Source organism: Peromyscus leucopus, chromosome 14 (genome assembly GCF_004664715.2).
Source record: "Peromyscus leucopus breed LL Stock chromosome 14, UCI_PerLeu_2.1, whole genome shotgun sequence".
NCBI classification, from domain to species: domain Eukaryota; kingdom Metazoa; phylum Chordata; class Mammalia; order Rodentia; family Cricetidae; genus Peromyscus; species Peromyscus leucopus.
In genome coordinates, this window is record NC_051075.1 from 44,383,011 (window position 1) to 44,395,081 (window position 12,071).

The 12,071-nt window shown below is 51.2% G+C and overlaps 1 protein-coding gene across 9 annotated transcripts in view; it reads left to right on the forward strand.

Annotated features, from left to right (window-relative positions):
• The window catches only part of Plekhg3 (pleckstrin homology and RhoGEF domain containing G3), a 43,966-nt gene that overhangs the window by 8,840 nt on the left and 23,055 nt on the right, over positions 1-12,071 (forward strand). For 3 of the 9 annotated variants that reach the window (XM_037210636.1, XM_028876068.2, XM_037210640.1), the window contains exon 1: positions 3,835-3,937. The exons of 2 other annotated variants lie outside the window; for them this stretch is intronic. In XM_037210636.1, the coding sequence (XP_037066531.1) occupies positions 3,914-3,937 (24 nt within the window). In that variant the 5' untranslated portion in view covers positions 3,835-3,913. Of the gene's footprint in view, positions 1-3,834; positions 3,938-4,521; positions 4,669-11,058; positions 11,136-12,071 lie in introns of those variants that run through there. 4 more of the 9 variants (XM_037210642.1, XM_037210643.1, XM_037210639.1 and 1 more) reach the window with 3 other exon arrangements.

Consider the following 12,071-nt stretch of genomic DNA (forward strand, 5'->3'; position numbering starts at 1 on the left):
ATCCTAACATGTGCCATGTTATAGAAAGTAACTCATTTCTTATTACTAAGTAATTTGGCATTGTGTGGATATATGTTTATTTATTCATTTCTGTTTCAATTTTTTTTTTCCTGGCTGTCCTGGATCTCGCTCTGTAGATCAGGCTGGCCTCGAACTCACAGAGATCCGCCTGGTTCTGCCTCCCAAGTGCTGGGATTAAAGGCGTGCACCACCACCGCTGGCATCAGCCTTTTTCTGAGTAATGCTGTGGCCTGGGGCCATACCTCAGTAGTAAAGTACTTGGCTAGATGCACAAGGCCCCTGGGTTTGACCCTAGCATTGCCAGTAAGTAAACACATTTTCAAAGTGAATAAGGCTGCTGTGAACATTAGATTATGTAATGTATAAACATTTTGGTGTAGGCATATGTTAATGATTTTCTTTTCCTAAGACTAGGATTGTTGGGTCATATGGTAACCCTGTGTTTAATTAAAAAAAAAAAAATTGTGTATGAGTGTGTGTGTGTGTGTGTGTGTGTGTAAGTCAGACAACAACCTTGGACATGCTTCCCTGTCTTTGACCTTGCTTAAGAAAGAGTCCCTTGTTCACTGCTGTGCATGCACACTGAACGGCCATTCCGAGAGTTCCTGGGGATTCACCTGCCTCTGCTTCCCAGCGAGCAGCTTTCTCTCACAAGACCCCACCAACTGAACTGAATTATCTTGTTAAAAACCCATCGATGTAAATGAAGTGTTATTTCTGTCCCCTCTTCTCTCTTTCGGCTTCTGTGTTCTTACACGAGCGAGCGTGAGTGCAGTCTTGATGACTTGCGCTTTTAGCGGGGCAGGGATCAGGAGAGCGGAGTCTGCAGATGCATCTGTCAGGAGTCGCCAAAAAAGGGAACTGCCTTTTTTAACAGTGTTAAGTGCTCAATATGGATAGAATATGAATGACTGTCTGTTCATTTGATGTTCTTTAATTTCTTTTTTTCAAGACAGGATTTCTCTGTCTAACAACCCTGACTGTCCTGGAACTCGCCCTGTAGACCAGGCTGGCCTCAAACTCACAGAGATCCACCTGCCCCTGCCTCTCAAGCGCTGGGATTAAAGGCGTGCGCCACCACCGCCCAGTTTATCGGACTTTCTGTGTATCATGCCATCTAGAAAGAGATAATTTTACCTTTTACAGTCTGGGTCTTTTCTTATTTATGTTTGGTCTTGGTAGCACAGTAAAACAGAGTCGGAATAACTTGGGGAGTGTTGGTCCCTTTCCTAGTTTTTTGATGTTTGTGAATAATTGGTATGGATTCTTTAAATGTTTGCCACAATTTACCATTGAAGCCCTTTAGTCCTGGGCTTTCATTTTAATTTTTAGTTTTTTAGTTTTTGGTTTTTCGAGACAGGGTTTCTCTGTGTAACAGTCCTGGTTGTCCTTGAACTCAAGTTGTAGGCAGACTGGCCTTGAACTCACAGAGACCCATCTGCCTCTGCCTCCTGAGTGCGGGGATTAAAGGCAAGAGCCACCGCCACCGCTGGGCTTTATTTTAATTTTTAAAATTACAAATTGCTACCTGTCTTCTCAGATTTTGTTTCCTCCTGGACCAGTCAGTGGTTTGTGGTGTTCCAGAATTCGCATTGTTTGTATTGTTTATCATTGGCATAGAGGAGTTGTCCATAGTTTCTTATAATCTTTTCTTTCTTTTCTTTTTCTGAGTCAGGGTTTTACTGTAGACCTGGTTGGCCTGGAATTCATCCTGTAGGCCAGGCTGGCTTTAGTTATTTTTTACATTTAGTGTGTGTGTGTGTGTGTGTGTGTGTGTGTGTGTGTGTGTGTGTATGTGTTGGGGCCCGCATGTGGAATTCTGGAGATAACTTCTAGGAGTTGGTTTTTCTGGCACTATGTGGGTCCCAGAGATAAGCTCAGGTCCTTAGGCTTAGCAGAAAATGCCTTTTCTCATGGAGCCATGGAGCCAGCCCCTTGGCAATCGTGGGGTTTGGAGAGATGGGTGATTCAAAGCAAGATATTTTTTAAATCTGTGTTTACTGGTGGTGATCAGGTGTGGCTTGTCACAAGTGGAAGTGGACGGTTGAGGTGGGGTAGAAGAAATTACTAGAAGCTTTTGCCTGCCTGGCTGCTGTTTACTGTGTGTGTCTCAACAGTCACCTCTACCTAACGAAGATCCCATCCTCCAGTCACACTATTTTTCCTGTTTTTTTCCCCTTCTGCTTGGCACTCAGTACCATCCTGAAATATGTTAACTGTTTCCTGATGTGGCCACCTAAGTTCTTCGAGAAGAAACCATGTCTTGCTCAAGTTACTGGTTGCTACGTCCTCAGCACCTAGCCTATGATTTAGACAGTGATCAAACATGAGTGATCCTCTACCTTTGCTGGGGGAACTGATTCTTGGGCCTCCCACATGCCTGGCAAGCATTCTACTCCGGGGAAGTTATTTCAGCCTTGATTCTGTAGCATCAGCTGGGCTGAGTATGGCCAGGCAGCAGGCCAGGGAGCTACACCCCCATCCCGGCATTCTCAAGCCTGTATCTGTGTCTCTGCCAGGAGGACACCTCTCTCCTTTCCCCACAGTCCCCCACAAAATACCATCTCTCTCCACATTGCCCACACGGCTCGTCCGCATCAGCCACCTTCTGGAGATTCCCTACACAGTTGCCAGCACAATTGACAAGGCCTGGAGAACACTAAGGGCACAAGCCTGGGCCACCCGGACATGCCATCTGTGGTTTTAAGTGGGATATAGTGGCAGGACACTCACAAAAGTACTTCAGGATGCTTGTTCCTCGCCGCCGAGTGCTGTGTGCAGATGACTACCACCCACCACAGAGCGTGTGGGCAAAAGATGTGTGTTTGCCCTCAGCTGTCTTCTGCTGGTCGCACAAGTGATTTCTTTCTGGAAGCATCTGTGGGTGAGTTATGAATTCCCAGGTGACTGCGTTTGGGCCTCTTTAGGAGGTTGTCAAATGTGGGAACTTTTCCCCAGCAAAATGTTAACTTTTAAAAGGAGCCCCCCCCCAAAAAAAAAGGTATCCCATGAGGGTACCTGAGGGATGGCTGACCAGGATTCCTCTCTTTCTCCGGCTTCTGGGTCCTGTCTGTGTGTGTGTGTGTGTGTGTGTGTGTGTGTGTGTGTGTGTGTGTGTGTGTGTGGCTTGTGAATGAATTGCACAGGGATCTGGATTCCAGCCAGCCCCGGCTCCCCACTTCCCTAGCTGCATGGTCTTGAGTGGGGGAGTGTTGTGAAACCGCATAGCGAATGTACCCGAGCAGTGCCTGGTACGCCCTCCCGAAACGTTGCCTGAGATTTTCGTTTGCTATCTGGGAAACAGCTTGCGCCTCAGTTTTCCTGACCGGTAAAGCAAGGGTAATACTGGTGTCTTCTGTCCCACCCTTCAGCTTGCTGTTGTGAGGAAGGAAGGGTTAATAGCCCTGGGCTGTCAGGGCCTGAGTGGGGGAAGCTGCCCCATAAATGGAGCATTGTGTTGGTGACTGATCTGGCTTTGTCTGGGTCCTCAGTGTTTGACTTCCTGCATTTAGTGTCCCATGTGCTTAGTCTCTGGAGATATCTGTGGTCCTCAGCTGCAGGGCGCTTACCCCCTGGGGCTGTGGCATGGGTCCTCACCCGTCAGGAACATGCTGAGTTGCGGTGGGAAGCTGCATTTCCGTGGAGGGCCCCCCCAGCAATCAGGAATGAGAGAAATGTGAGCAAGTATGACCCACACGCGGAACTGGTTCTGAATAGGACGTTTATTGAAGAGGTTTCACAGGAGGCAGCGGGCACTTTAATTCCCGAGGCTGTTGGTGGCAGTTTGCTGCCGGCCCAGCCCGAGCCTGTTAACTGCTGGGCTGCCGTACTCCGGAGAGAATGCAGGTCCCCAGCCCCTGGCCACCTCCCCAGGGCTCCTCTTTGTGTTGGGATGGGAGCCCTTTTGAGGAAAGCGGTAGGTACCCTCTGGGACCAGGCCGAGGGGTTACGAGTCGGGTGCAGGTGGGACTCTGGGACTCTAAGCCTTGCCTGGCAACCTCTGGGGAATGTGAACAACCACAGGTTTGGGGCGCAAGGCAGAGTCTCCCCTGGAGGTTCAGAAATGGAGGACCATACCTGGTTGAGGTGTAGATAAGCGGCCTCTACTTACCTTGCCCTGGGTGCTTCCAGTAGGTTTGGTCATGTGACTGGGAACCAGGCAGACAATCCTGTGGCTTTTGGAGTGCTTTGCTTGGGGATTTCAGAGGTCTCTCCTCTAAACATTCACAGTTGAGGGGGCTAGAGAAGATGTTGGGTGATCCTACCTCTCTCATAGCCACACATGTACATACATACACAGTGGGAAAAGCATAGTTAATCTCTCACTTCTTCCCGAAGCTTCCTTTTCCCAGAATCCACGGGGAGGTGGTTTGTTTTGGGTGAAATCAAGTGGCACCATTAGTAGAGGAGGTGAACAGTGGGTCCTGGATAACCTCATGGGTGCCAGGCCGGATGGGGCCAGCGCCTACCATTTGCATAGCTCTGGTCAGCAGGTGTGGGGAGCTAGGGTAGAGATCCTCACGTGGACTTCGCTATTTCTTTCACGTGTGTATCAAGGCCTCCCTCTTCGTGGAGCGGACTGCCCCCGGGGCTGTGCCTCTCCTCGCCCTGTGTACTGTGTGTGTAGCCTCCGGAGTTTGGCGACAGGTGAGGGAACTGTCGAAATTCTGGTCTTTGTGTGCTCTGAACTGAGGGAGAAGGCTCCTCTCTCCACCTGAAACTGGTTGGATGAGTTTCCTTAGTCCCTTCCTCTGGCTGAGGCCTCTTAGCCAGGATGTGAGGGACTGGGGGTGGGGGGTGGGGGGATGGGAGCAGGTGCTGTGAATGGAGGAGTTTGTCAGGGGCCGCAGCACTGTGTGGCAGGAAAGCGTGTGAGGTCCCAGATCTGAAGACCTCGCCGCCTGGGAGGATTTACACTTGGGTCTGAGTCCCTAAGGTCTGCCTTGGAGAAGCCACTCCCCTAACCCGGGGCTAGGATCCTAAGGCCCCTGGGGGAAGCCAGGCCGAGGAAGGGGGTGGGTTGTGGGAAGCTGGAGATGAGGAAGTTGATGGTTTAACTAACTGCATCGTCCTGGAAGGCGCTCTTGTGTGTTTGTTTCTGTACCTGGAGTCTCATGTTTAGAATTGGGAAGGAGTCAAGACGGGGGGAGGGGGGGGAGATACCCTGGGGGCAGCCTCACCCCCCAGTTCTGACATGTGTGGGAAAGGAAGGTGGTGCATGGTGGGGGTGGGGCCCTCAGATGTTAAGATTCAAATGGATCCTTCCCCTGCCCAGATGAGAGCTATGGGCCTCTATTCCCAGAGGGAGATTCCCCTCCAGCTAAGATCTGGAATCACCGCGGTTGGTCCCTGTTGGGTAATAGCCCCAGGTCATGAGAAATTTCACCAGGCTGTTTGGGTGATAGATAGCTCCTACAGTACCCCACCCCCTTTGAGACAGGGTCTCTTGTAGCCCAGACCAGACTCAAACTCCCTACACAGCGAAGGATGGCTTTGATCTTCCAATCTTCCTGCTTCCACCTCTGGTTTGATGTGGTGCTACCCATCAACCCCAGGCTTTCCTGACAGGCAAGCACTTTGGCACCGAGCTGCATCCCGGCCCTTCTTCCTGCCGTTTGGAAACACCTAATTTTACGCATTGCTTCATGCCACCTTGGTCTTGGGTCACACATCTTCCAGATGCATGTGAGTTGCAGTAGGTCTTACTCCTTTTTAGCCAGTGATCTCTGTGCCACCCCCCCCCCACTCCTTCCACGCCTTCTGGAAATCTGCTGTGGAAAGTCAGCAGGTCCTGGGCATTCTTTGCCAAACTTCTTGGTCCTGTGAATACCTGCAGCCGCAGCCGGTATCCCAAGTGTTTTTTTTTTTTTTTTAAGGCCATATTCTTTCCCCTCATCTCCTGGAGCCTGTTTCCACCTGTCCTGGGATTTGATCTTCCAGACCTGCACTACTTGTCCTTTCCCACAGAGCAGTTCAGATGCCCCCAGGATGCACAGGATCCCAGGGCCTTTGGAGTCTGACTTTCCTGACCCCTTCAGATCTCTTCTTCATCTGGCTTACTCATCATCTGTCACTCAGCCAAAACACCACGTCCTCCTGGAAGGCTTGCAGGTCCCAGGCGGACTTGGATTTCTGTTAGCATCTTTTGATTATTCATTGTTCATTTCTGGGCCAGCACTCAAGGCATTGTTATGTGGAACAATTGTATATACGCCCTTTTTTCCTTCTAGAGTTCAGGTTCCTCAAAGACAGGGCCAGTGTGCTGTTCATTTCGTGTCTTCGGGGCCTAGCATCGTGCTCTGAAGTGTTAAATTCCTAAACTGGAGGCCTTCTGGAGCTTACAAGCGTCTCATAACTCCACTCTGTGGATATTTGTTCTGTCTTCATGGTACGAGGCCTTGAACCCAAGACCTGGAGCATGCTAGCCAGCACTCCACCACTGAGCTGTGCCCTAGCCGAGGCTGCCACTCTACCCCCTGTTGGTATGATTGATGCGCTTGTTTCTCCTAATAGAACAAGCTCTTGTGAGTTGGGTCTGTGTGTGAGTCATTGTTATGGCTGCCACCATGTCTCTGTGCAAAGTAGGTGCTGAATAAATGCTTGAGAGTGAATTCTGAAGTCCACCGCTTAGGAAGGGCAGCTACTGTTACCTCTGAGTGAGAGTAGGCATGGAGGTACACCCAGTGAGTTAGGGACAGAGATTGGGTCCCTTCAGAGGAATGTTGGTGTCTTAGTTCCTGTCCTCCTGCTGTGAAGAGACCATACCCAAGGCAGCTTAGAATAGAAAGCGTTTAACTGGGGGCTGGCTTACAGCTTCAGAGGGTGAGTCCATGACCATATCGCCGGGAACATGGCAGTAAGCAGGCAGGCAGGCAGGGCGCTAGATGTAAGCTCTCGGCGTACATCTGAATTATAGGTTGGAGGCAGGGGGTTAGCGGGGGAGGAAGGCTGGGCCTGGCATGGGTTTTTGAAACCTCAAAACCTCAAAGCCTACCCCCAGTGACACGCCTCTTCCAACAAAGACCACGCCTCCTAATCCTTCCTAAACAATTCCACCAACTGTGAGCCAAGCATTCAACTGTCTGAGGCTCTGGGGGCCCGATCTCGTCCATCACAAACCATCACAGTCCTGGGCTCTTTCGTACTCTTGTGCTTTTTTTCTGTTTGCGGTTCCCTGTGTCTTAGGAACACTGGCTCTCTTCCTTGCTGTGGTGACTTATGTCCCCCGTCCCAGAAGTCCGTCTGGAGCTGTACTTCAAACATAAGGACTGGTGTGAAGGATGGAATTGTTGGTCACCTATTTGTGCTTTTGCTCCCACAATGCTTTGACTGTCATTCTGCTTGGGCTGGTGGTTCCCCACAGCCCAGCCATCTCACCCTATGGAATGCTGAGGAATGTGGCCTGCAGCGAGAGCCGTGGGGCTCTTGCTGGTGTTGAGTATCAGCCGAACTGCTCTTAAGAGTGAGGTTGTCGCCAGGCAGTGGTGGCGCACGCCTTTAATCCCAGCACTCGGGAGGCAGAGGCAGGCGGATCTCTGTGAGTTCGAGGCCAGCCTGGGCTACCAAGTGAGTCCCAGGAAAGGCGCAAAGCTACACAGAGAAACCCTGTCTCGAAAAATCAAAAAAAAAAGAGTGAGGTTGTGAGATCACGGTCTGAACTGTGTTGGGACCCTAGATGGATAAACACTGGTTTGGTGGGAAGGGATAGGACAAGCTGGTTCACTGAGTTTGACTTGAACCTCTATTATTCTTATTTTACATTAATTAATTTTTTGCGCGCGCGCGCACACGTGTGTATGTGTGTATGTGTGTGTGTGTGTGTGTGTGTGTGTGTGTGTGTGTATGTGTGTGCATGTGCACTACATCATGTGGAGGTCAGAGGACAACTTGAGGAAGTTGGTTCTCTCTTTCACCATGTGGGTTCCAGGGATCGAACTCACTGTCACCTGGCTTGGTGGCAAAGCCTTTACCTGCTGAGTCATAATTTGAGGTATGGGTGGGTAAAAAAATAAGGTCTAAGTCAGAAAAACATTTCATCCTGGTGCTCTGGGAGCCAGCGTTCTCTCTCTGGTTCTTGGTTGGCTTCCTGCATGATGATGTGTACAGGTTGCTGTCCTCCGGTCTTGGAGACAGTCGGTGAGGTTGACAGTATTGGAACCACTCTTGCTGATGGACAAATGAAGCCGAAGGCCACATATAGTTGTGGGGAAGTAGAGGACCTAGACTTCAGATCAGCTCCACCGGGTTCCGAGGCCTGTGGTATGAACCCAGGGCATTTTGCAGGCTCCAATAGATTCCCACTGTGCCTTTGAAGCTGTTCCAGTAACAAATACGATAGCTCTGAAAGTGTGGCTCCTTTTCTCCTCTTGCAGTCAGCTCCCTATAGGCCTTTTCTAGGTGTCAAAACAAGCAGCTCCCCAAATGGGGAGTGGGGGAGGGACGCGATGACTGATAGCATGGGTAATTTTTCGGGGCTGGGCTTTGGAGCCCTGACCTTGAAGTTTGCTAACTAGTGGTAGTGGTCGAGCATGAATGTGGGGTGTGTGTGTGTGTGTGTGTGTGTGTGTGTGTGTGTGTGTGTGTGTGTAAGTGCTGGAGATTGAACCCAGGATCTAGTACATGTGAGGCAAGCAATCTACCACTTAATGACATCCTCAGCCCCAACCCACCTTGATCCCTTTAAACCTAGAGATGAGGGGCTGGAGAGAAAGCTCAGTGGTTAGAACACTGACTTGGATTCAGTTCCCAGTATCCACATGGTGGCTCACAACCATCTGTAACTCAGTTCCAGGGGAGCCGATGCCCTCTTCTGGACTCCATGGGTGCCAGGTACACAAGTGGTACACAGACATACATGTGGGCAGAACACACATACACATAAAATCAAAACACACACACACAAAAAAAAACCATTCAAAGCTAGAGACAGAGAAGTAGCGGCTTCCGGGCACTTTAAATAGGTTTGCAGTTGCCTCTGGCATGGCCTTCTGGGACCTTGCAAGGCTGCTTCCAAGGCCTCGCCTGCTTCCTCTCTTGGTACTTTGTCTCTTTTTCTGTGTGGTGACAAGGTTTGCCAGAAGCTGTACTGAGTAACCCCAGCTGTGAGCAAAAGTAACTGCCCTCCTCTGTGTGTGTGTGTGAAACTTCTTGGTAGGTTGCTTTTTTTTTTGGAATATTTATAGGGAGGCCTTATCATTGCCGCCCAGTGTCTAGACTTGACTGCTCCCGTCTTAACCCCAGTCTCTTATGACTGATCACTGGGTCTGTGGCACGGCAGGGCAGCCTCTGCGAGGCCGGGAATGACGAGGTTGCTGGGGTGAGTGATCAGTCACTGATGCCGGCTGTGTCTTGGCTCATGGGACTCTTGCTGGCGGTGACTAATGTGAACACTTCCAGGAGGAACTGGCTTAGGTCTTGATCTCAACCACTGTGTAGCTTTCTCTCGGCTCTGGGAGCGGTGAGAGGTGTTCTAGGTATGATTTTGAAGTTCTCCTGGTGGGCATCTATGGAGCACCTTCTGGTGTCTTGCCCTGTTACAGACAGTCCAGAAGGAACACTTGTATCAACTTCATGGGCCAATGGGGTCAAGTGATACCCGGAATCATTAGAGTGGAAAGAAGCATAATAGTTTCCTACTTCTGCTGTAACTAACACACACACACACACACACACACACACACACACACACACAGCATTAAACTTCATTTTTTTAAAAGTTTTATTTATTTATTATGTATACAGTGTTCTGCCTGCATATATGTCTGCAGGCCAGAAGAGGGCACCAGATCTCATTACAGATGGTTGTGAGCCACCATGTGGTTGCTGGGAATTGAACTCAGGACCTTTGCAAGAGCAGTCAGTGCTCTTAACCTCTGAGCCATCTCTTCAGCCCTTCATTTTTTTTAATGTGTGTATGAGTGTTTTGTGTGCACGTATGTCTGGGGTCACCACACGGGTGCTGGGAACTGAACCTGGGTGCTCTGTACAAGCAAGTGTTCTTAACCACTGAGCTCTCTCCCCACCCCCGACTCCCCAGTCTTCAAGGTAGGGAGGCCAGATTTTACTCTGGGCCCATGGGGCTGCTGGACCCTTTGACCTGTGATCGCCTTCCTCTATGATCAAAGGCAGCTGCATAGCCTCGCTCCATCTCGGTTTCTGACTATCCCATTCTCACCCTGTAGACTTCTGACCCAGGCTTCTGCTGGGTGCCTTTGGTGATTGTGCTGGGCCCACTGAGATAATCCAAGATCATCTTGCTTCCTCAGAATTCTTTATTTGGTCACGTTGTGAAGCACCTTTTGCCGGACAACGTGCTTCACAAGGTGCCGAGGATTGGGGGACGGTATTTGGCCAACAATAGGGTGTACACTGGGGTGGGGGGAATTAGAAATGGTTGAAGCGGATAGATTCTGAAAGCAGTGCTTGGACTAATGTGGGAGGGAGAGGATCTCGGGACCTCCCAGTTTGAGAAGAAGCGTTCTGAACACAGGCTTAGGTTGTGTGTGTGTGTTGGGTGGGGGGGTGAGGGGCAGTAGGAAGTAGGAGAATTCCTCCCCCTGAAGCGAGATGCCAGGGGCTTTCCTTCTCTCCAAAGGCCAAGCTGAGTTTTCTGGACTTCAGTCAGAAGGCCCAGACAGGCTTCCTCTGGAATTCAGGTGGGAGTACTCCCGCTGCCATGGCGACCACAGTCCTGTTCTTCCTGGCAACTGTGGTCTTGCTGCCCTCCGGCCAGCCAAGGGCTGCTGCTGCTCTTGGGTGGTGGGAAAAGAGATTCTCCAGGGAAAATGTGTTTGAGCCAGCTGGGCTGCGTTTGGGTGGCCCAGAAACCCCGGTCACACTGTTCACACAACCTCTCCAGAACACATTGCTCACATTGAACACAGTCACTCCCCAGAGAGCGTCTCGGGGCTCAGGCCCCCCGCCCCCCCCCCCCCCCCGGGAATCTCTAGGAGGCGTGGAATGGGTGGAAGGGACCCATGAGCAACACACACTGGGCGTGGTTACAGAAAGCCACGCCTCCTCAGAACCCTCCCTCCCCTGAGAACCTCGGAGGGGTGTGTGTGTAGCTTTAAGAACAGACTGGCAAAAGCAGGGCTCCTGGGAACACTTAGGAAGTAAGTATGGTGTGGGGTGTGTGCCGAGCTGTGGGGCCAGCACAGCCCAGTGGTTTGTGGATCTCGCTTGAGATCTCTGAGGAAGTTCCCACTGCTCCGCGCCCTGTGTGAGTGGAAAAGTTGGAGGCTGCTCTCTGTTGCTTCCTCCCGGCATCCTCTCCAGGGAGGTTCTGAAAGTGGAGTTGGGATGGCTCTGGGGAAGGTCAGAGGTCCTTTGGCTGCCCTGATCTTGAGAGTTTGGGATGGGAGGCCAGAAAGGCCAGTGGATGGAGTACTGTTGTCTCTGGGGAAGGACTGCCACCGTATGTGAAGGGCTGGATGAATCCTTCCCCCCACGGGGTCCCATGGACCAGTTATCTTTGGAGGCCCCCCCCCAACTCCTTTTCTCTGTGCTGCTGGGTAGGTGTGGTACCCACCGTGGGGCTTCTGCTCTTAGGTGAGGGGCAGTAGGTGAAAGGGTGGTGTTCGCCTTTTGGAACCAGAATATTTTCAGGGAGTCTCCAACCTCTCCACCTGCCAGACTTGGGGTTTGTCCCAAGCATGCGCTTTACCTCTCCCACCAGAGAGGGACAGTTAGGAGTGTGGCCAGTTCTTGGGGCCTCTCTCCAGGACCATCGACAAGAGTTCCGGAAGGCTCCAGGAGCGTCCTCTTTGGGAGGATCTGTTGTGGAGGGAAAGATGGGTTTTATTTGCCTCAGTGCGAAGAGGCCTGAGGACAGCAGAGATACTGGGGATGTCTGGGGACTCGGGGGTGAGGGGATCCCCCTTTTGGGTCAGATTGAGGGCACAGTACTGAGGCGTAGTTGGAAGGGAAGGTGTGGGACTTGGCTCCAGTCTCCTGCTGGGAATCCAAGCGGTGGCCTGTCACAGCCTGCCTGCCTCCTTGCCTGGGGAGACTCAGGGGAAGGTCCCTGGGAGGTGGAGCACACACCCTTT